Source organism: Chiloscyllium plagiosum, unplaced genomic scaffold, assembly GCF_037043375.1.
Source record: "Chiloscyllium plagiosum isolate Xiang-an unplaced genomic scaffold, Cpla_swu_hap1 HiC_scaffold_10, whole genome shotgun sequence".
In the NCBI taxonomy this organism is placed as follows: Eukaryota; Metazoa; Chordata; class Chondrichthyes; order Orectolobiformes; family Hemiscylliidae; genus Chiloscyllium; species Chiloscyllium plagiosum.
The window spans coordinates 43125838-43150520 of record NW_028270148.1 but is presented as its reverse complement, the minus strand read 5'-3'; the positions used below and the strand labels follow the sequence as shown (position 1 = coordinate 43150520).

The 24683-nt window shown below is 39.2% G+C and overlaps 1 protein-coding gene across 3 annotated transcripts in view; it reads left to right on the top strand.

Annotated features, from left to right (window-relative positions):
• The window catches only part of ubr2 (ubiquitin protein ligase E3 component n-recognin 2), a 140641-nt gene that overhangs the window by 31698 nt on the left and 84260 nt on the right, over window positions 1–24683 (top strand). For 2 of the 3 annotated variants that reach the window (XM_043695712.2, XM_087991297.1), the window contains 8 exons: window positions 2–64; window positions 701–821; window positions 4478–4585; window positions 8079–8167; window positions 9640–9738; window positions 12340–12506; window positions 14083–14182; window positions 22242–22370. In XM_043695712.2, coding sequence (XP_043551647.2) covers window positions 2–64; window positions 701–821; window positions 4478–4585; window positions 8079–8167; window positions 9640–9738; window positions 12340–12506; window positions 14083–14182; window positions 22242–22370 — 876 coding nt within the window. Of the gene's footprint in view, window position 1; window positions 65–700; window positions 822–4477; window positions 4586–8078; window positions 8168–9639; window positions 9739–9806; window positions 9906–12339; window positions 12507–14082; window positions 14183–22241; window positions 22371–24683 lie in introns of all 3 variants that reach the window. The other variant, XM_043695713.2, reaches the window with a different exon arrangement.

Below are 24683 nucleotides of genomic sequence, written 5' to 3'. Positions count from 1 at the left end.
GGGTCGTAGATCAGTTCGCTATGGTGATTTCCAGTTTTGTGAGCAAGCAAAAACAGTTATAGTGGTGAGAATTTCTTCCCAATTTCATATACAAATGTGTGCTAATAAAATGGAATGATTAGTCCAAAATCTAACGATGGCTGTTTGCATGTGCAGGAGTGCTCCATGATGTCAGCTGGCCACAACAGGTCACAGGAAACATCTGTATATGCGTTGCTAATGTTGCCATTTGCAGTGACATCAGCCCCTGCACATGCAGAGATGGCATCCTCTCTGGCCACTGCAGGAAGAGGGGTTGGTGAAGTGATTGGGATAAGGAGCCCAATAAAACTCAGTGCCAGGGAGAGCTTCCTTTTCTCCACTGCTTCATTGCCAAGCCATCATTTGCCATGGTGGACAGGCCCAGTGTAGTTGCTTTTGGTGGACTGCGTTTGCAGAGGCTTTGCTGGGATGAGTGGCTCTTCAAATGTTTTATAAGTCTAGAAAATAACTTTCAACAGAAAATACAGATGATGTTCTTGGCATCTGCTATTTTGTCACTTGGCAGTGAAATGGCACTATTAACCTGTGTATGTGCGCATGAATGGGCACAATAACTACAATCTTAATAAAAAGAATTAGGGGTTGCTATATTTATACATGTGACTCTCCCCTTCAGTACCTTGACAATTTTTTTTTTCCAACATTTGATTTGCTGTAGAGGAACACTAGTCGACAAACAAAGCCACTGAAGGTGCAAGTAATGCATTCATCTGTTGTTGCACATCAGAATTTTGCCATAAAAGTATTAATTTGGCTGAGTCAAGTGATTGGTTACTCAGGTAAGCATCATTTTAAAAAATGCACAGCCAGTTGAACTTCTAATGCAAAGTTAATATGGCTTGGTTACAATGATAACTACTTATTTTCATATATTTTAAGTGGTCAGCAGTAACACTTGTTGAAACTTGTCAGAATGCGTGTTTAAAGGAAGCTTTGTTTTGTAACGGAATGTAAAAATCTGGAATAAAGAACTGATTTCATGGTGACAGTGCAACCATTGATGACTCATTAAAAAAACTCTGTTTTGTTAATTTCCTTCAAGGAAGAGAATCTGTTAGCCTTACCTGGTCTAGCTTACATATGACTCCTGATGGACAGCCGTATGGTTGGCAACTAGGCCTGGGTAATAAATACTGGCCTAGCCAGCTATGCCTGCAATCTCTGAATGAATTTAAAACAAAAACTGCGCCGAGCTATTGATGGTTCTTCATGCTGCTTTTTAGGCCTTATGCTTCAGTGCTTTCCCACTTCCAAATTGCAACTAACTCTTTCCAACAATTAGAATCCTGTGGAGGCATCCTCACTTTTTTTCCTCTTCCCATGTAGATAATGGAAGTCAGAAGATAATCAAATGTTATTGTAATAATGTTGTTCCTTTAACAAGGTTATTTTCTGCTTGATTTTTTCAGAGGGGTTGTAAAGACAGAGATTGCGATTTGTCTGGAAATACCTACTTGAAAGGGCCTGAAAGATTTTTTAAAAACACTTGGACAATGGAAGGGGTGTGGCCAGGTCTCCTATGTCAGGGTTTGGTTTTAGCAAGCAATCAGTTTGAGGCTGCTGGTCAAAGAAACAGCTCTATGCTGATCCTATCTCCCCCACCTCTTCACTCTCTCCCTCACCCTCCCCCTCTCTTTTTCTCTGACATCTCGTTCCCATTGAAATCTATGTTTGAATTAACCTTTTTTTTGCCAAGTGGGTCTTTATGTAGATGTTGCAAGTATTTGGAACAGCATCATTACGTTTGGACAGAGACAGTTGGGTTTTCATTTACGTTGTTATTCTAAATTCACTTCTTTTTTGGTGATATTTCATTCAGTAGTCTGTAAATAAACTCTGTTTTGTTTAAAACAGAGTGGTTGGGCCAGCTGCATCACGTCTGGAATATCCACTCACACCTACTTAAAACAATTACAAAAGTTAGGGTCTGGGCTACCTCCTTGAAATGTTTTGAGGGAATCTGGCCTGGTCCATAACAATATCCAGTTTTGGTGCTATGAGTATAGCACGTTCATACTGCAGGCATAGTAGCAAAGCAAACAGGTTTTAAAGGTATTCAACAGCGTGGATAATCTGAATCCTGTAAGTTACCCATATGTTTTGTGAGAGGTAAAGCCTGTTGTTGTTGTGGTAAATGTCCCTTTTATGAGCTACCTTTCTCTGAGAAAAGATTTCTTAGAAAAATGTAGCTGGCTTCTAGTAAATGATTTGTGACCAAGTTGTATGGGAACATGAGAAAGGAAGAAGTATCAGCCAGAGTTGGGCAGAAGTTATAGACGTAAATCAAGAGAACGTCTTTCGGTTGAAAGTTGAAATTAATTTGAAACTTTGTATGCTGGCTCAAGGAGTTTAAATATTTTTGTTAACTAAAGGAGTCCTAATAGTGGGTAAGACCTGGAAGATAGCGAGCTGAGAAGAGAAAATTTTAAAAGTAAAATTCAAGGAATGAAGATTATTAGAACCAGGGGAGTATTGACCCAAACTGGCTATGCTTAAAATGTGAGCAACACTCTATGTTCAATAGAGAATCTGCAACTGTGGGATGATTGGAGGAGATTTGAAGGGAAAGTGAAAGACTCCAAGAAATCTCAAACCTACTTGAATCTTTGAAACAGTAGCCAAGTCAAGTGCTTAATCATCTGCTAGTTTGATACATGTCTAAGTTCTGTTATTGTGGGATTTAAGTTAAATGGGGATCTGGAAGGAAATTTCTACCATGATCTTTTCTTTCAATCATAAGCATCTTTATGTTTTGTACTTGTATTATATTAAGATTAAGCTAAACTGTAATTAGCAGTTTTTATGTTCATTAACGTTTGTGTCATAAAATTCTTTAGATTTTAAGTTGTGAGCCTTGTGGCTTGATTGTTTCAGCAAATAGATGCGGTTCCAGATTTTCAAACTAAAGTGAAACATGACTGGTTTTTTCTGAGGTAACAGCAACTGGTTGCAGAATTTCTAATGTACTGTACAACTGTAACCCATGAGAAGTTAGAATTAGTTTTATTGTCATGTGTCAAATGAGTGCACTGAAAAGTTTACAAATTCACCACTTATGGCACCATCTTAGATACAAGGTCCCTGTGTACAAAATCTTAGGATAAATTAGGAAGATAAAAAAAAACAAAAGGTTCACCATTACAGGTCTTCTAACAGACTGTGCTGGGCCTCGCTGCCAGTTCTTGCCGAACTCAACCTGAGGGCTGCTCGTTCTCACCACCGCTGCTGATGTTGGGGAACCACACTCTCCACCACATGGGGCTCACTCGCCCTGTGATGGCTCGACTCCACAGTACTGGGGTCTTTCTCGATCCAAACTTCTGGAAAATAAAATTAACCACTTAAGAGTTCTGCTGTTGTGAGTACAGCTGTTCTGCTGTAATGTGACTGAATTAATCATTTCTGATGGTTTAAGTAAAGCAGAATTTCTACACATGGCTTTATTAGTAAATAAATTGCGTTTTGTAATCTGAAACAAGCAGATGATGGAAAATATAGATGGCTGGACTTTGGATGAAGTTGAAATTGTATTTTGTTGTGGTTTTCTTCACATTCAAATAACCAACTTGTGTTTACAAACCAAATACATTGTAATATTGGCCACTTAAGTGAGAAATCAGAGAGTTGTGCAGAACTTTTGAAACATTATCCAAACTTAAACTTCCATTTTGAGAAAAGGAAGGGAGTTAAATTGGCCAAGGAAGAAAATTGGTTTGATAAAGTATGTGAAAGTGACATGGCATGTTTGAATGCTGGATAGCTTTAACTGACACGTTAATATAAAATTATGTGTAGTGCATATGTTTTACAAACCTATATTAAGGCTGAACAAAAGCCTAGTAACGTCATTTTAACAGTTGACAAAAAGGGTTGCTCTGCTAGAATACTGGAACTCCCTATCTGATTGCATGGTGCAAGTATTATTGGTTAAGGAAGCACCTTAATTTAGGTAGGCATATACAATACATGTTACCGTTGTCTGTGATTCCCTTAGACCAAGAATGACATTTGTAAAGAAGTCTTTGTGTAGGTTCCAAGTTTCTTATGGTTATTTGTAAATAAAGTGACAAGTTAAATTGTCAAAATATATGTGAAAAATCTAATAATAATTTTGTTTCACAAAAGTCGTTTTGCTGACTTGTCTTTTGTTGGTTGTTTCATTTAGGGTTTACTAGAAAGCTTTTCGCTTTTGTTGTGCTCCAGAAATGTAAAATGCATTTGAAATTTAACCTGTTATTGCATTTAACCTTCATATATTGAACTTGTGCTTTGCACTTGAAGGGGAAAGATTCTCAATTGGGGTGGTGCAAAGCAACTGGAGAGCACTATGTTTGGTGCCACTACACAATGCCAGGTAGCACTATAATTCTCAACATCTTGTCTGTAAGTTAACAACTGGCGTTTATTAGAATGTTTTTTTTTCCCCCAAATAAAGGTGGATTAAGGCGAATATTATGTGAAGTAGGATTACAACAAAGACCAGATGAAGATAATTCTTCCCTCATTGACAAATTGATGCTCTGTGACTCCAAACTTTGGAAAGGTAATATTTTGTTATATATATATTTTAGTTATGTCTAAACTAAACTTACTTGGACACAAATTGGAAGCATGGTGCTTAATTATTTTTCATCTCATTGACATTTGCCTGGCTTAAGTTTAATACCTTAGTTTGCAATTCTCTTTTCATTTTTTCAAACTGGAGATGAAATTAATAGTAATACTGTCATGGTTCACAAGTTGTTCTCTTACAGTCAGATTATTTACTAGCTATTAAGAACATATAAATTAAAAGCAGAAGTCTGCCCTTGAACATGCTCCATCATTCAATAAGATCATGGCTGATCTATTTGTGTTTCCAATTCCACATTCTCATCCACTTCTGACAACTCCTGATGAAGACAGCTATGCAAAACATAAAATGTTGTGATAATAAATACTGGATCATCTTGTTTCACTTAAACCAAACTGCTTGTGAAAATAGCAAATCCATGAGCTATGTGTGAAACAGTCTTAAGGGCACTTGATTCTATTGTCACCAAAGTTGCCCTCCAGAAGTTGATAGATGGTGAGTGAAGTCCTCTCTAACCTAAGCAAACAGCTGTTCCTCTGGACTGAATACTACGTTAATCTGTATTCCTTTGAGAGAGACATTTTGTGGTCCACACTTGATGCTTGTTTTGTTACCTTTGCCTTGTACTTATTAGTGAGTAAACATGAAGACACTGAGAATTTGGAAACACAAATAGAGTTTCATTTATTAAGAATTGATGGTGGCATTACAGAGCAGGAGAACTTGTACATATGTCTGATCTGGTTTATTCCCCTCAGCACACTTGCTGAGTCTGAGTCACATGATGCATTGCATAATTTTTCCTCAAAACTTATCACCACACCCACATAAAGGTGTAATGCACCACTCGTATGTACTTTTCCGTTGTTCAGTTAAATGAAGAACCTTTGTCACTTGAGCTTGAGAAGACGAAAGATGACATAATGAACAGAAAACGCCGAGCAAGGTTGGAGTTCCTACCATGCTCCAAGTGTGGAAAGTCTTGACTAGTTTCACAGTTTCTTGACTTTCTTTGCTGCACAATGAATCTTAGGTCCCTTGATGCAGAATGTGGTTCATGTTCAGGGAAAGCAACAATATTTTGATTAGCTCTACAATATGCATGGACCAGCATCAAAATTGTGCTTGGGACCAGGTTGATGATTTACAATGCCTGTGTTCTCAGTATCTTTTTGTTTGGCTGCCAAGCATGGGTCATACTGAGTTATCCAGAAAATAATTTCAATGATTTCCATCTTAGTTTCCTGCATTCTGGGTTTATCCTGGCAGGACAAAATCAGAAATGTGACAGTCCTCTTCAAAGTTGGTACGTCCAAATTTGTTACTACTCAGCAAATACAGATGGTTTTATTAGATTAGGTTTGTCTTCAGGTCAGAAGATGGTCTCTTACACAACGAGACTGCGTACACTGAGATAGCCAGACACATACACAAAGCGCTGCTTCAGAGGTGCTTGTAAGTGTGACACGAAGGCCGTAGACATTGATTATTGCACTTGGGAGTCACTAGTTGATGACAGAAAGAAATTCAAATGTTGTGCATTACTGCGGCGAGACAGGCTTTGCAAAAGATAACAACACAGAAAACAACAATGCACAACATCACTTAATTCATTTTGGTACCCACAGCAGAATCTGTCTCCTGAGGATTCGCCTGCTCAATCATTAGAAAATGCAGGTTGCTTTTGTACCAAAACATTCCAACTGTTCCACAAGTTGTTTCAAGTTTGAATTTAATGAGATTAAATGTTGACTAACTCATCCATGTAGGTCAGACGGCTGTATATGTAAATTAAAAACAGAAATTGCTGGAGAAACTCAGTAGATCTGGCATCACCTGTGAGAAGAAAGCAGAGTAATGACTCTTGGAACCGATACAGCTAGGAAACAGTGGCATTTATAGTGAAATTGGGGTTTCGAGTATTGGTGAGGGTAGGAGAAAGTTGAGCAGATGGGTGGTGAAGGAGCCCAGAGGGAGAAAGATATGAAAGGGAATTTGCAGACAAATGGATTATTGATAGACATTCAGGACAGAAAAGCTGAATAAGTGATAATGAGGGCTAAGAATAGGAGAGAATGGTTAGGCTGTGCTGAAAGCAACCCATGTTATGCTAGGACCAAGGTGAGGGGATGAGTAAAAAAAATCTGAGACTGTGATCAGACTGTCAAGTTAATGAATTCACTGTAGGGTCCTCACACGAGAGATGAAGTGCTGTTCTGGGTTGGGTTGGGGGATAGGATGCTCTTCCTGGGTCAGTGCAGATGCGTTGGGACAGGTGGCTTGCTTCCACATCATCGGGATAATATAACTAAGGATGGGCAGCAAATGCTGGGCCCAACTAGTGATGCCCATGTCCCATGAGTGAATAGAAAAATATAAAAAATGTTTTGGTCGCTCTTTTATAGGAAGATATTAATAAAGTGGAGAGGGTTTAGAGAGATATACCAGGATGTTGCCAGGAATGGAAGATTTGAGTTATAAGGTGAGGCTGGAGAGGCTAAGACTTTTTTCACTGGACCATAGGAGATTATGGGGTGATCTTATCGGGGTTTATAAAGTCAGGAGGGGTATAGATTGGGTAGGGGATTTCGAGGATGGGAAGTGCATTTTTAAGGTGAGTGCAGAGAGATTTAAAAAAGGCATGAGGGGCAATATTTTTACACAGTGGTTTGTGTGTACAGTGAATTTCCAGTGGTGGATATGGGTTCAGTTACAATGTTAAAATACATTTGGAGAAGTCCATGAATAGGATAGGTTTAGAGGGATATGGACCAACCACAGACAGGTGGGATGAGTAATGTTTGAGATTATGTTCAGCGTGGATTGGTTGGAACGACAGGTCTGTTTCTGTGCTGTATGACTCTGAATTCACATTCTGTTCTGATTTGGCTAGTTCCAACTCAAAAAAAAATGGTTTCGGTACTGTACTTCTAAATTCTTGAAAGGAAAATAGTGCGTGTTCACCAAATGATGACATGTTCAGGTTCACCTATGATGTCTCTGCAGTCAAATAGTCTACAAAAAAGTTCTGAATCAAATATCATGCATTATCATTTGGATGAAATGGAATGGGGAGCTGATGCAATTGGAATCTGAGCATCCATGATTTGATTGCTAACTTGGAAATGTGTTGCTGGAAAAGCGCAGCAGGTCAGGCAGCATCCAGGGAACAGGAGAATCGACGTTTCGGGCATAAGCCCTTCTTCAAGAATGATTGCTAACTTGCCAAGTTTGTTTTCCATTCCTATCTACTTCAGTAAATGAGTTAGGAGGACAGAAGATTAAGGTATCTTGTTTAAATCAGTGAAGTTAGGTGGTGTTTCGATGGCCAAAATCACTTTTAACCAGGCCGTTTATTGGTCTGGTATTCGGAATAAAGATTTCCCAATATTACCTTACTGTTGTTTCATGTTTTTCTCCTTGCTGATTGAAGAATAAATATTTATTGAATCTTTATCCAAAGGCGCAAGGAACATCTATCATCAGTTATTTATGAGCAGCCTTCTTATGGATCTGAAAAGCAAAAAGCTATTTGCAGTTCGATTTGCAAAAGTAAGTGCAGCGATGAGTTACACTGTATCATCATGATTTGTATAAAGATTGCTTTAATCTTTTTGCTGAAAATCTTACTTTTTATTTGTCTTCACATTGTGTAGTTCACCCATTTTTTTTCCTTCCTTTTGTTATTGTGTAATTTGTAACAAGATTTTATTTGAAATAGCTCATCAGCTTTTTAACTGTTGAAATTACGTACACTTCCAAGAAGTGTACTCAAAAAATAAGATTTGTATCATTTTATGATAATAACTATGAATAGATGTTCTCACTTTACGCTTTCCTGTATATGATGTTTTCAAATGCAAAAGCTATATTTGAATTTTAGCATAAGTTGGCACAGAAGCAGATCGTTAAAATGTGATTTTTCACTTGATTATTTGATTAATGCACTTGCACATCAACTGGCTGAGTCAGGTTCCTATGATTAGATTTTGTGTTTCCAATTTAATTGTCTCAAATTGTTCATTTATTTTGTTCTTCACTTGTTGATTTTCTGCTGGACAATTTGCATTCTAAATCACAATGAAATGAAGTTGAGTCATATTTTTGAAAAGAAATACAAGAATATAGGATGTTTCAGGTGTCATACTAGTTCATTACCCTATACTTTCATCTTTTGGACTTGAGTTTGAGATCAGCAATTTTGATGGAATGAAAGAACTGTCTCCTGACTCTTTGGTCTTTGTAGGTAAAAACAAGGACTGCAGATGCTGGAAACCAGAGTCTAGATTAGAGTGGTGCTGGAAAAGCACAGCAGGTCAGGCAGCATCCGAGGAGCAGGAAAATCGACGTTTCGGGCAAAAGCCTGATGAAGGGCTTTTGCCCGAAACATGATTTTCCTGCTCCTCGGATGCTGCCTGATTTGCTGTGCTTTTCCAGCACCACTCTAATCTAGTCTTTGGCCTTTGTAGTCGAGTACAAGTTTTTTGGTAATCCAGTTTCTCAAAGTTTCAGCACAAAGCTCCTGACAGGTTGATTGTCTCACTTGGGTCACAAGATTCCCTGGTATGAGAAAGTACAGAAATTAGTGGTGTTCTGTTTAAATTTGCATTCTAGCATGCAAAGTCTGACTTAACTGCTTGGTGTTGACTCTGGCTAATGAGTTGATTGTCTCCCAGAAGTGATATTTTGAGGCAAACCTCCCCATATACCAATTCAAAAAAGCATACTCTCTGAATGGATGCACGTTTGTTAAATTAATAAAACTTGTTTTGAAATTAAGACCCATAAAAAATGGTTGCAAATGCAAAAATAATTGCAAGTGAGACACTTGCTTAAATTTCATGAGTTTGAGCGAAGTTATTTTGCTTTACTTCCTTTGCTACTTCTAATGAAAATTTTATAGAGGATATTTGCCACTCTATCCTTTTTAGGCATGTAAAACTTGATAATTAGAAATAGAATCAATATTTAATTCTGAGGACAGCCTGGACATGACCTGCAGGTGAATTTATCTTGTTGTTTAGAATTACCCGCAGTTGCAGAGAGATTTTATGGAGGATGATCACGAGCGGGTAGTGTCAGTGACTGCTCTCTCTGTCCAGCTCTTCACTGTTCCAACATTGGTGAGTACAATGTGTTTTTATTCACTTCATTTGTCCACCTCCTTGCCTCTTCTCTGCCTTTTCATTAGAACTATGAGAGGTTGCAGACTGACTATGTGAATGATGACCACGACAGAGAGTTCTCGGTTACCGACCTTTCATTGCAAATTTTCACAGTACCTTCCTTGGTGAGTAGTCATTCAAGTCTGATTAAAGATGTGATGTTTTGGTCACACTGTTATTAAAAATTAGTTTTCTATGTTGGTTCTCAATGGATCATCAGGTTAAGGACAGTTCTGAACCTTCGAGATTAGCCAAGTTCCAGGTTTACATTTGGTCCCATGCAGTTCAAGTTGATCTTAGGTTGGTCATAGATATCAGGATTTAATATTTGCAGGTGAAAACTGGCAAGGAAGATGTGTACTGATGATGGCTCACGAGCCATTTCTGTATAAATTAATGAGACGAAGAAAGGATTAATGTTGTTTCACATATGTCCCAGTGCGTTAATGATCATTGTGTTCAGACTTGAAGAACAGCCGCCTAGACAAGGTACAGAAGTTTAACAATTACTCTGTACTAATGATTCAGTATCTTAAAGAGAATCAACTATGAACAGAAAAACAAGCTTCATTGCAAAACATTGCCTCCATCTTTTAAAAAACCTTGTGAAAATATATCAGTTTGACAATGATTGAGAAAATTATTTTTCAACCTACCAGAAAGTCTTGGCAACCAATTTACTGTGAAGCGCATTGTTCTCCACTGATATCAATGCAGTTCAGTGCTGGGCATCAGACTGCAAAACAAATAGTGTACCAGCATGCAATATTTTGATTGTTCTGTCTCAACATTGCTAAAAGAAATGAAGCAATGCATTCTTTGCATACTGAACAACCTATGGATTTTGATTTGAAACTGGCTTGACAGGCTGAATTAAATGTTCTGTGATGTGCCTTTTATTAATTGCACTATTGTAGCATCTCGCTCAGCTTAAAACATTGTTTGAGAAAACATTGCATGAGAGTGCTAATATTGCACTGTGGCACTTAACTGCACATGTTTGCTGTTTCTCTGTCTATCTTTTCTCATAAGGATGATTTTGCTGGCTTTCTGGTCACATTCATCACAGGTGATTCTGCAACTCTTGAAATGTAATTCTGCATCATTTACCTGTGATTATTTTTTTCTGTGGCAAAAGATGAAAATACAGTTTTTCTTGTGCTACAGATTTGAAAATTGAGTCTTTCTGATGTAAAGTCATTGGAGAAGGAGATATTGGGAACCTGAATGGCCTTTACCCACTCCTGTTGATATGTGCAATGGATTTAAAACCAGACAAATTAATGGGATGAATACGTCCTTCCACTGTCCATCTATGTTTTTTATGTTTGCTAATGACTTCTTGTGGAAATAAGTTAAAAATTACCTCTAAACTATGTAGGTTTTGTTGTACACTCAATCCTCATTATCCAAAGATCAATACACCTGCGAAGTTGACCCTAAATGGATTTTTTTTCCCATTAACTGACAGTGTAGTTCTTTGCCATAGATCGGAGAGCTGCATTAGAGCAGTATAAGCGTGTATTGCATTCCTTTGGAAATCCAGGCCTTAGCCACTACAGATAGCAAGGTTTTGATTTGTTCTATTTTTGCCTGTCATTAAGTATATTCATGGCTGAGGTAGACAGATGTATATTCAGGAAGGGAATTAAGGATTATAGAGAAAAGGCAAGAAAGTGGAATTTGTATTCCATTACATGATTACATTTTGATATATTGGTATTTTCCTGACTATATCAGGATCAATGGGTTCTTTTATTTTATACCTTGCCATATTATTCTTCATGCAAAAGGCTGCCCTTTGATTCTTAACCGATCCATGTAGGGCATAACCTTTGTGTATTTCTTTGCCCATCAAGTTGAAAAATGTGCGTTTGTGTAATTGACAATATGTTTGTCAAATCTTAACTATCTCTAATAATGCATTCCAAATTGACTTCCTCATGTCTTTATCACCTGTATTCACATCATTTGTTGAGGATTTTGGTTCATGTTTCTGCCACAACTATATTTTTGTTAATCCAGGGGATATGGGCTTTGCTAGTTGGCCGAGCATTTTTTGGTCATCCTTTAACTATGTGGCTTGCAAGGCCATTTCAGAGGTCAATTAAGAGTCGACCACATTCCTGTCAGTCTGAAATCACAAGCAGACCAGATCAAGTAAGGACAGCAGAAATCCTTACCTCAAGGACATGGGTGAACGGGATAGGTATTTATGATAATTGACCATTCGCCTAATCTTTGAAATTCAGATTTTTACTGAATTCACATTTGACCCTCTGGTATGGTGGAATTCATGTTTGAGAACATTAGGCCTGGATACTGGGTTACTAATCCATCGACATTCACGTTATGCCCTCACCTTCCCATTGATTTAAAAAAAGGCAGAAGTGAGCGTTCAATTCAAGAAGCAATTCTGTGTCTATTCCTTCTGTTTCTCATAAATTTGAGCTTGGCATGCCAACCATTTTTGATATGATGGGCCAGGACTAAATGTTTCTCCTTCAACTCATAAATTCATGAGAAGCATGATTGCTATATTAAGTTTTTGTATTTTAGGCTCGCATGCTGATAACCGAAGAAAACCTTATGACAACCATAATACAGACATTCATGGAGCATCTAATGAGACAGCGGGATTCTCATGGCAGGTTTCAGTTTGAAAGGTATACAGCTGTACAAGCCTTCAAATTCAGAAGGGTGCAAAGTCTCATTGGTGATCTCAAGTAAGTATGAGAGTTGAACTTTAAAAATTGTATTTCTGTCAGGATGACTGGAGGGACTGCTGATTGCTTCTTGTTTACTAGATAGGCCACAATGATAGTTCATTTGTGAAAAGGAGGCTGACTTTATGGAAAGTAAAGAACAGGATGTGTCACGGTTTTTTGTTTGCAAATAAAAGACCTACTCCTTGAAGAACTCTCCGTGTCTCTGAGTGATTCTCTACATTTTCTCCACAACAACTTCTAATTGGAGATTTTCTTTGAATCACAGCCACACTTCAGTTGCTCTTGACTTCTCCTTGAGATCCCTGTAAACTTCCACTTCACTGTAGAAGGAAGATGTTGGAAGGGAAAACAAAATCCATTGTACCATGGAAAGATATCCTTTTTGATGATTGGTACTGTTTGCAGACTAGTCACGATGATAATATAGTGCAGACTTATGGCAAGGAACAAAAGCAGAGAAACATCTGTACTTAGCGCTTGAGGTTGTGTACAAGTAACAGAGAGCGTGGGCAGTAGCCTTCCTTCACAATAATCTAATTCCTTGGAGTAGGTTTAGCTGTAAAGTGGGACCTGTAGACATGCAACAAAATCCTGTGACAATGAGAAACAGGCAACATGACAGATCCAATCATGCTCTTAAGTCATATATTAAGATGTGCGAGATGTATAGTTGGTACTGTTGGTGATTCACATTCTGCAGTGAAATCAGTGCTAGTTTATTGAAACATTTCCTGATGCTTAAGTCGTCAATTTCTGATTGAAAGGTAGCCTCTTTTAGTAGTCTCTTTTTACCCGGGTTCATTGTTTTTGTCAATGGTTTTGATTTGTGCAATTATAAGATGTTAGGTTTTTTTTGTACCTAAGTTGTTCATGAATTAACCTTGACATGTCAGTTGACCATGTCTTCATTTTATTTAGTCTTAAGTGATTGTCTATCAGTGTCATGGTTTTGTCAAGTACATTCTCAAATGAAAATAAAAGGAGGAAAATTGTTAGTAAAAAATGGAGTGACTGATGGGTACAGAAATAGTATAGTTGGTTTGGGGATATGGAAAATGCAGACTGATGAACCACTGCACTGGAATAGTAAATTATGCAAAATAGCACAGACAAGGGAAGCAGATAAATTATTTCCTGAATATTTTGACTAATACCCACATTTAGTAATTTGTCAGGGACATACTGTTAGAATTCAAGATTTATAAAAATGAGTACAGTAATTTAGCTCAGTGATATTTCAGGATTTTGTTATGTAGTTTCAACTGGCAATTCAGTGAGCACAGAAGTTGTGCATTTGCGGAGTTTCTTCTGTTTGGAAGTGAAGTCAAGGTAGATGTTTTATATTGCGGAGAAAGAAATGGCATTATCCAGGAATTATAGTTAGTATTCCTCCCTCAAATTTGCAGTGCAGCCTTTTCAAAACATTTTTTTAATCAACACTTAATTGGTCATGTGAAGACTGCAATTATTTCTTCTTAGATTTGACTTTGGAACTACGTGGTAATTCTTCGACAATATAAACAGAAGAATTTTTTAAAATTCTATTTTCAATCGAGTGCTCTTTCTTTCACAGGTATGTGTTGGTTAGCAAACCCATGGAGTGGACAGACAAACTAAGGGAGAAATTTCTTGAAGGTTTCGGGGTCTTCTTGCAGTTGTTAAAACGCATGCAGGTTGGTTTCAGATTTTCACTTCAGAAAATAAGAATGTCAGGACAATAACAGGTGATTTGTTCCAAAAGGAAATAATTTTATTTTGATCCAAATGCTCTTTGTGTGTAAATATTAGTATTACATTTCATTACTACATACACTTAAAATCATAGAGATGTATAGCACAGAAACAGACCCTTTGGTCCAACATATCCATGCTGACCAGATATCCTAACCTAATCTAATCCTATTTGCTAGCACTGGCCCATATCACTATAAACTCTTTCTACTCCTATACCTGTCCAGATGCCTTTTGAATGTTGCAATTGAACCAGCCTCCACCACTTCTTGTGGCAGCTCATTCCATACCTGCACCCCAGTCTGTGGACTTAATATTTTATGGAAAGACTTATTTTTTCAGTAATGATTGCACTTTCATTGCTTCAGCAAATCTATTTAAACAACACTACAGAGTAACTTCAAGTGCATGTCATCATTTGGGCTTTAATCTGTTTCCTTTGCGGGGTCAACAGGAAGTTTAAGGCAATTTCCCCTAATCTCGAACTATGTACAAAATTATCAAATCATAGGCATATTTTTAAAAAACAAGTTACTATGGTTTTGGAGAGAGGAGGTATTTTGGGGAGATGGATAAGCTTTAAAGACAGAAGGACTCAACTTAGGGGGCATGGTGGCACAGTGGTTAGCACTGCTGCCTCACAGCGCCAGAGACCCGGGTTGAATTCCCACCTCAGGCAACTGTCTGTGTGGAGTTTGCACATTCTCCCCGTGTCTGCGTGGGTTTTCTCTGGGTGCTCCGGTTTCCTCCTCAGTCCAAAAATATGCAGGTTAGGTGAACTGGCCATGCTAAATTGCCTGTAGTGTTAGGTGAAGGGGTAAATGTAGGGGAATGGGTCTGGGTGGGTTGTGCTTCGGCGGGTCGGTGTGGACTTGTTGGGCCGAATGGCCTGTTTCCACATTGTAAGTAAGTAATCTAATGTCCAGTATAGACAATCTGTTCAAAATACATGATTTATATGCATGAGATAGGAGAAATGCATGAGATATGAATCCATAACAGTGCGTAATAAATCATGAGCAAAGGATTATACACTGACTATCCATGGATCTGGTTACTCTCAAAATCAGCACCAGCCCTGATTTTTTTTTTCTCCCCCTGAATTGACAGGTCCCAGTGGATTGCATATTTTTTGGTTCGATAGGAGATTCCTGTTATAGCATGAACCGTGAGACATTCATGTTCTTGTTCCTGCGGATAATAAGGATTTGGTGTACATTATGTAGCTGGAAGTTTTATTTATGACATTGATGGACATATATTTCCGTCTTCACCTATGCTAAATTTGTGTACATTTAAAAGTCAGTCCTTGTGAGCGAAGTGTCAAAACGAAGAATTTTATTCCACAAGCTAGCGAGGTTTATAAAATCATGAGGGACATGGATAGAGTAATAGACAAGGTCTTTCTCCTTGGGTGGTGGAGTCCAGAACTAGAGGGTATAGGTTTAGGGTGAGAGGGGAAAGATATAAAAGAGACCTAAGAAGCAACGTTTTCACACACAGGGTGGTGCGTGTATAGAATGAGCTGCCAGAGGAAGTGGTGGAGACTGGTCCAGTTGCAACATTTAAAAGGCATCTGGATTGGTATATGAATAAGAAAGGTTTGGAGGGATATGGGCCGAGTGCTATCAAATGGGACTAGATTAGTTTCGGATATTTAGTTACTTGACTCGGCTGTACGACAGCTGTCTCAGTATTAATAAGGAGGTACAGTTGGTTTTTGCAGATTGGACAGGGCTGTTTCTGCTGTTAGCTTTTCCAGATCTTAGGTCTTTTCAGAGGACAGTTGAGAGTCAACCATCTGACTCGGTCTGGATTCACATATCGGCCAGACAAGATGAGGATGGCAGATTTCCTTCCCTGAAGGACATGAGTGAGTCGGATGGGTTTTTTTCAACAAACAATGATGGTTTCATAGTTATCATTAAATACTTACTTCCAGATTTTTTAATTCAATTCAAATTTCATCAGATGCCATGGTGGGACTTGCAGCTGGGTCTCAAGAACATCAGCTAATTCTCTTGCGATAGTACCATGAAACCTCACCCTCCCCCAAAAGGGATGGAGAGAAAAAAACAGCACGACAGAGTAGTTGGTCTAACATCAGGAGTGGGGAAAATGGTGAAGATTATTATTAAAGATGTGTTAACAGAACATTTGGAAAACATTAATGGGATTGGCTGAAGCCAGCAAGGATTTATGAAAGGCAAATCATGTTTCATAAATTTGCTGAAGTTTTTAACTAAGAGAATGGATAAGAGAGTACCAGTGGATGTTTTGTATTTCGATTTTTGCAAGACTTTTAATATGGCCTCTCATAAAAGATTAGACATAGAGCATATGGGTTCGGGGTTAATATATTGACATGGGTTGAGAATTGGTTGACAGACATGAAACTGAGAGTGGGAGCAAGTCGAACCTTTTTCAAGTGGCGGGTAAAAACTACTGGAGAACCAAAAGGATAAGTGCTTGAATTCCATCTATTTACAATATGTACAAATGACCTAATGAGGGAACCAGATTCAACATTTTGAAGTTGCTGACAATAGAAAATTGTGCATGATTGTGAACTGTGGGAAGGATACAAGAAGACTTTATGGTGACTTTGACAAGTTGGGTGAGTAGGCAAACACAAGGCAGATGCAGTAGAATATGGCTAAATTGTTTAACACTGTGTGGTGTGAAAAACAGAGGAGGAATATAATTTAAATAGTGATATATTAAGTATGGATATACAAAGGGATTTGGGTGTTCTTGTATACCAGTCAATGAAAGTAGACCAGCAGGTGCAACAAGTAATTAAGAAAACAAATAGTTAATTGACTTTGATTGAAAGAGGATTTGAGTTCCCAGAAGTAGCCAAGTCTTTATTGCAGTTATGCAGGGACTTAGTGAGTCCACGGCTGAGTGTGGCTGGCAGTTTTGGTCTCTACCTAAAGAAAGAATATACCTACCATAAAGGGAGTGCTGTGGAGGTTCAGTAGGCTGACAGTGGGGATGTTTGGACAGTTCTGCGAGGGCAAATTGGTTTGACTGCGCCTGTGTTAACTCCAGTTTAAAAGGATGATTAAAAGGTACAAAGTTTTAACAGGGCAGAGAAGATATACTCCCTTGTGGTGAGTTTAGAACCAGGAATACAGGATAGTCTATTTTGAACTGAGATGAGGAAACATTTCTTAACTCGAAGGGTAATGACTCTGGAATCCTCCACCACAGAAGGCTGTAGAGGCAAACTCACTGAATATACTCAAGAAAGAGAATGATTTTTTTGATTTTATTTTTAGATTTTAAAGGCTTCAAGCACCATGAAAAAGCACAAATATGGCCTTGAGATAGAGGATTAGCCATATTCCAATTGAATGGTGGAGCAGACTCAAAGGATTTCATTTGTATTCGTGGCAATAAAAAAAATCAGCAAAGTGATTGTTTTGTTTGTTCGATATTAATTGAAAAAGAATTTTTGAAGTAGTAGCTCAGGCAGATTTCCATTGTCCCTGATGGCTACATTTCTGGGAAGTGCACCCAGCTGCAGCTCCTGGCAGACTGTGCTAGGGAGCTGGAACTGGATGCACTCGGGATTATCTGAGATGCTAAGCACTTCATAGATGAGAGTTTAGTGAGGTGGTCACACCTAGGGTGCAGGCAGCAATTTGCTGGGTGACTACCGAGAAGGGCAGAGAGTCCAGGAATGCCATGTGACCATTGTCCTCAAACAATTATACCATTTCAGATACTTAGGGGGTGGATGATCGTCCAGGGGGAAAGCAGCAGTCGTCAGGTTAGTGGCACTACGACTGGCTCTGGGGCACAGGGGGAAAGGGTAAAGGTAATCAGGACCTTAATGACAGGAGATACAATAGTTAAACGGAGGTCATAGGTCGGAGATTCTGTGGCCGCAAATGGGAATCCAGGATGGTGTCTTGCCTCCCAGGTGCCAGGGTCCAAGATGTCTGAGAATGGCTGTAGAATGTTCGAAAGGGAGAGAGTGAGTAGCCAGAAGTCATTGTGCACGTTGAAATGATTGATGTTGGTAGAAATAGGGGTGACGTCCTGCAGAGTCATTATAGAGAGCTAGGAAAATGTTTAAAAACTAGGACCTCATTGGTGATAAGCTTCACATTATTACTAGTGCCATGTGCTAGTGAGGGTAAGAACAGGAGCATATGGCAGATGAATGCATGACTGAAGATTTGGTGCAGTGGGCATTGCTTTCAGACATTTAGATCATTGGGATCTTTTCTGGGGCAGAGGTGACCTGTTCAAGAGGGACAATTTGCACTTCAACTGGACGGGGACCAATATCTTGACAGCTAGGTTTGCTAGTGCTGCAAGGGAGGGTTTAAACTATATTGGCAGGGGAGTGGGATCCTCAACAGCAAAGAGGCAAGTGTGAGGATCAAAGGATATACAGTAATCCGAATTATTAAGTTGAAGAGACAGGTCAGGCTGGGGCACAACATGGAGCAAGAAATGCCTGTTTGATGAGATTGCATTTATTTCAATGCAAGAGCGCTGACTGGAAAGGATGATGAGCTCTGAGCATGGGTAGGTATATGGGACTGGGCTGTTATAACCATTACAGAAACATGGCTAAGGGAAGGACAGGACTGGCATCTTAAAGTGCCAGGGTACAGGTGCTTCAGGCAGGACAGAGGTACTGGAAGGAGGGGAAGTGGAGTTGTATTTTTGATTAAGGTGAGTATCACAGCAGTAGTCAGAGATGTAATAACTGAAGGATCATCCAGTGTGGGTGGAACTAAGAAATAAGAAGAGGATGGTGATGTTACTGGGGTTGTCCAATAGAACCTCAAATAGTCAACGGGAATTAGAGGAACAAATATGCAGGGAGATTGGAGAGACTGACAGGAGCAATAGGATTATCATAAGGGATTTTCATTTTCTTCAACTGGGACTGCCAGACCATTAAGAGCTTAGATGGTGTGGAATTTAAGTGCATTCTGGAAAGTTTCCTCAAGCATAATATAGAGGTTTTATTCGGGAAGGGTCAAAACTCGACCCACTCTTGGGAAGTAGACCAGGACAGGTGGCGGAAGTGAAATTGGGGAGCACTTTGGGACCAGTGACCATAGTTCTATTAATTTTAAAATGGTTATGAAGAGGGACAAAACAGGTCTACAGGTTCAAGTTCTAAATTGGGCAAGGTGAATTTTGATGGAATTAGACAGAAGCTTGCAGTGATAGGTTGGAGTAGTTTTATTTGCTGGTGCAGCTGGAGGTATACAGGGAAAACAGGAGTTTCACTGAAGAAGGAAGTCAGGAGAGTGAAAAGGGGGCTTGAAATAGCCTTGACTGAGAAGATGAGGGTGAATCCAAAAAGGTACTTTAAGTATATTTAAAGGAAAAATAACAACTAGGGAGAGAATAGGGCTCCTGATGGACCAAAGCGAATATGTATGTGGAGAACTGCAGGAGATTGACGAGGTTCGCAATGACTATTTCTGCTCTATGACTGCCATGGAGAATAACATGAAGACTTGGGAAGTTAGCGGTGATATCTTGGGGACAGTCCATATGACAATAGAGGTGGTTTTGGGTGTATTAGAATATATGAAGGTGGATAAATCTCCTGGTCCTGACTAGGCATATCCAAGAACACTGCAGGAGGCTTGAGAAGATTTGCGGGGGCCCTGGCTGATAGTTTTGCATCATCGTTAGCCGCAGGTGAGGACCCAGATGACTGGAGGGTCACAAATGTTGTGCCCTTATTCAAGAAGGAGTGCAAAGAAAAGCCTGGGATCTATCGACTAGGAAGCTTAACATCTGTGGTGGGTAGGTTACTTGAGAAGGTTCTGAGGGATAAGGTATACATATGTTTGGAAAGACATGGTTTGATTAGGAGTAGTCGGCATGGCTTTGTGAGTGGGAGATAATGCCCCACAAATTTGTTAGAGTTATTTGCTGAAGTGACCAGTAAGGTTGACTAGGGGAGGGCAGTAAATGTAGTCTATATGGATTTCAGTAAGGCCTTCGATAAGATTTCACTTGGTAGGCTGCTCTGGAAGATTAGATCACTTGGAATGTAGGGCGAGCTGGCAAATTGGACATAAAATTGGCTTGATAGTAGGAAGCAGAGAGTAATAGTGGAAGGATGCTTGTCAGCCTGGAGGCCTGTGATGAGTGGAGTGCCTCAGGGATCGGTGCTGGGCCTGTTACTGTTGTTATCTCGATCAAGGATTTGGATAAGAATGTACAAGGCATGATTTGTACATTTGCTGTTGACACTGAAATAGTGGTATTGTGGACAGTGAGGAAGGTTATCAGAAATTGCAGCAGGACCTTGATCAGCTGGGGAATTGGGTGAGAAATGGCAAAAGGAATTTAGTATAGGTAAGTGTGAGCTCTTGCATTTTGGAAAGTGAAATTAAGGTAGGAGTTTCATGGTGAACAGAGGGATCTTCAAGTTCAGGTTCACAGTTCTCTGAAAGTGGGGTTGCAGGTAGACAGGGCAGTGAAGAAGGCTTTTGGCACATTGGCCTTCATCAGTCAGGCCATTGAGTATAGAAATTGGGAAGTTATGTCGCAGTAAAACAATGTCAGTGAGGCTGCACTTGGAGCATTGTGTTCAGTTTTGACCACCTTATGAGAGGAAAGATGTTATTAAATTGGAAAGAGTGCAGAAAATTTCCAAGGATGTTGCATGGACTCAGTGGCCTGTGTTATAGGGAGAGGTTGGACAGGTTGGACTTTTTTTCTTTGAAGGAGACTGAGGGGATTACTTATGGAGATGTATAAGATCCTGAGAAGCATTGGTTGGGTGAATAAACTCAATCTTTTTCCCAGGGTTGGGGAATCAAGGGCTAGAGGCATCAATTTAAGTTTAGAGGGGAAAGAATAAAAGGGAACCGGAGGGTTAGCATGAATGGACGTTTTGGTTGGCCTGGACCAATTTGGCCAAAGGGTCTGTCTCCATTGTGTTGGACTCTTATGATTTTTGTATCTTATGTTCTTTGATACCTAAGACTGAGAGACTGTCTGAGAAGCCAGAAGCCAATAGTGTATTATGGGGAGTGGGCAGGCAGATGGATTTGAGGCAGAAAATCAGGTTTGATTGCTTTGAAGGATGGAGCAGGCTTGAGTGACTTCATGTCCACTTCTGTTCTTGTTTCTTGTGTTGCTAAGAATTATTTTCTTAAAGTTGTTGTCCTATCTGATGTATCCAACCGCTAACTCTATTTCCTAGTTACTGATTCTGTCCCACTCTTTGTCAACTGCCTGACACTACGTTGGCGTATTGGCACCTTGGTCACATATTTGACTTGGGGTGAGCTTCTGGCAAGATATCCAGGTCATCACTGAGACGGCCTATTTCTGCCCCTGCTCCATCTCCATTCACCTGTTGAATCTCTCATCCAGTCTTTTTGTTAGCTGTAGATCTGACTATCGAACTTGCTTCCCTCCTCTTACTTTCCATTCAGTTCATCCATAGCTCTGCATCAGTATCCTTTCAAGCACCAAATTCCAGTAATCTACAGTCTGAAGTTTATTGACCTAGATTAACTTGGATCAAGCATTTTCAAATTCTTATCCTTCTGTTCAAATCTCTCCACCCCGATAATCTCCTCCAACGCTTTCAGATTTCTATTCTCATTTAGAATTTGAGGCCTTTGGACATCTTGAATTTTTATCACTGCACTGTAGATTGTTGTGCCTCATGCTGTCTGGGCACTTAGCTCTGTCATTTCTGACTAAATTGCTTCACTTCTCTGCCTTTCTTTTGGATGTTGCTTATAATCAATTCTTTCATCTGACCTAATTATGTTTTGATGTTATGTTTGATATAATATTTCAGTGGACCAGTGTGGGACATGTTAAAGGTTTTGTGAAAAAGTTTTATTCTAAATTAAGATGCAGTTTACCTCTTGCGAAACTACTAAATATCTAAAATACTATCATAAACTGAGTAATTTTGTTAAATTCTATCCAAAATTGTTCACCTTAACATTATAACTTGCATAAATATATTCTTACTGTCTTTTGCAGGGAATGGATCCAGTAACAAGACAAGTTGGTCAACACATAGAGATGGAACCAGAGTGGGAGGCAGCGTTTACCTTACAGATGAAGCTCACACATATAATTTCTATGATCCAGGAATGGTGTGCCTCAGATGTAAGCCTCAGTTAAATATATCATTACATCTTTTATCTTTTTTATGGACAAAGTTTTTTAAAAGAACAAAATTTATTAAACGATCCAAAAAAACTGATATTTCTTAGTCAGATATAAATTGCTTGCTAGTTTGGGAGATTGTGATTTGAATTTGTAAGCAGTAGTAATGACCGGATAATTGCCGCTGTATATGTAAATTCTCCTGATTCATCACTGCTGTGCCTTTCTTCTGGGACCTTCCTTCCACTCCCAACTTTCACTGACCTAGTGCCATGTCCATCAGGGAACCTTTTTGGTGCAATGCAGAATTGGCATTTTTGTGGTGTTAGCTGTCATATGGGAAGTTGAAAGGTCCAGTCTTTGAAACATGGTGATTCAGGGGATTTAGGCAGATTAGGTTGGAGAATTAGTCAAGTTGATATGGTAAGTGTGATTGATCAGGGACATGGTCAGGTCTTTGGTGGGCCCAGAGATTTTTCAGGTCAGGCCATGACTGATAGTCATACCTATTCAGGAGGAAAGTTTGAGCAGACGACAGGACGAGCTTAGGTAGTCAAATCAGCTTGATCAGATAATAGGGTATGGTCCAGAGGGATAGTCAGGTCGGGAATATGACTGAGTCAGGGAAGAGGGTAGCAAGGTAGGTCTCCTATGTTGTTACCCAAGCGTATAGGATGATAGAGTACAGGTAGTTCTTTTGCAACCCTGCATTATAGAAAAGTCATGCTTTAGAAACGGTGTTGAAAGTGTTAGTGATGTAATCATGTTACAGCCAACATGTTTTAAAAGTTTGAGCTTTAGAAACTGTATCCACAATTCGTCAATCACGTTACAGCAAATTCACAATAATGAAATACATGTGATAACAGAATGATGTGTACACGAGCTCTCCAGCCCATTGAGCTTATACTGTCAAACTATATTACTACCTTCATGAGTCCTACTTTGTTGCATGAGGCCCATGACCTGATGTGTCAAGAGCTCATCTATGTATTTTTTGAATGGTAATGAGGTTTCCCACCTCAGCACCCTGTCTAAGATTTGCTGAGAGACAGTCTGGATAAATATTTGGATCCGTCCCAAATCTTCAGAGGTTCAAGTTCCCTCAGGTCTACCCATCACAATTTCCACAGGGGTCTAATGTATATCAGTAGCAATTCGTCTAGTCTCTGAAGATCCAAAGACTTGGGAAATGTGGCCATTATGATGCCTGTTTCTTCAAGTTGGTGTTTATGATAGTTGAACCTTGGGTTACATCTTTTCACTAATAGCCCACATATTTTTGGTAAGAATTGTCAGCCCTTTTTCAGAACAAACAAAACAAATTGTTGGAGAAAATTTAGCAGGCCTGGTAGCATCTGTGAAGAGGAAGCAGAGTTGACATTTCAGGTTTAGTGACCTTTCTTATTTCTGACCCTGATCAAATTAAAGATGACGCATTTACATTTTAGAGAACCTTGGCACTTCAGATTCCTGGGCAGTGATTCCCCAAATAAACCTGTCCAGGAATTCATAAAGCTAACAGTGGCGATGATCTTTATTGAAGCCATGCTTCTATTTTTTTTAAACAGTCAGTGTGCCTCTTCTTTGATTTAAATGGCCACCAACACAGCTAATTCTACATTGACACCGGTAAAAGGCCAAATGTGTCAGCAACATGTAAGGTTAGTGTGCCAGATGGTATCCTGGGTGGGTGGTACTTAACATCCAGGTTAAATTTAGCAGGAAAAACCACTAGAGTTTTATTGTAAATCTATAGTTTAGCACAATTCCAGAATTGTGGTTTTACCTTTTTGAAACTTTTACCTGTCCAGATGCCAAACATGCAATGGAGAAGAAACCAGCTTTCTTTTAAAAATAGTTTCTGATCTACCTCTTCAGAGTTTTGTTACATGCCCTTGGAACAGGTGGGATTTGAATTCAGGCCTTCTTGCACAGAGTAAGGGACCCTACCATTGCATGTCAAAAGCAGTTTTTCTTTATTTATGAACCCAGCACCAAATCACCTGGACCATTAATTAAAAAAAAGAGCAAACACTGCCCACCAGAGTCCATGTCACAATTAAAAAAACAGAAAAAAAGGACAAATCTAGTTCAAAGGTAGTTGGTGGAGAAAATAATGCACTCCAACTTCCACAGTGCCCACCTCCCTCTCAAGGCCTTGATGGTTATGGTGGACATCACATGCTCCCTTGAAGAACCCAGTTATTTTTTAGTAGCTCTTACCTATCTCTTTAGTGCTCCTAAACACAACTGGTTTTTTTCATCACCAAATTACCAGCGGTATTTCTTTAACCACCATCAGTAACTCAC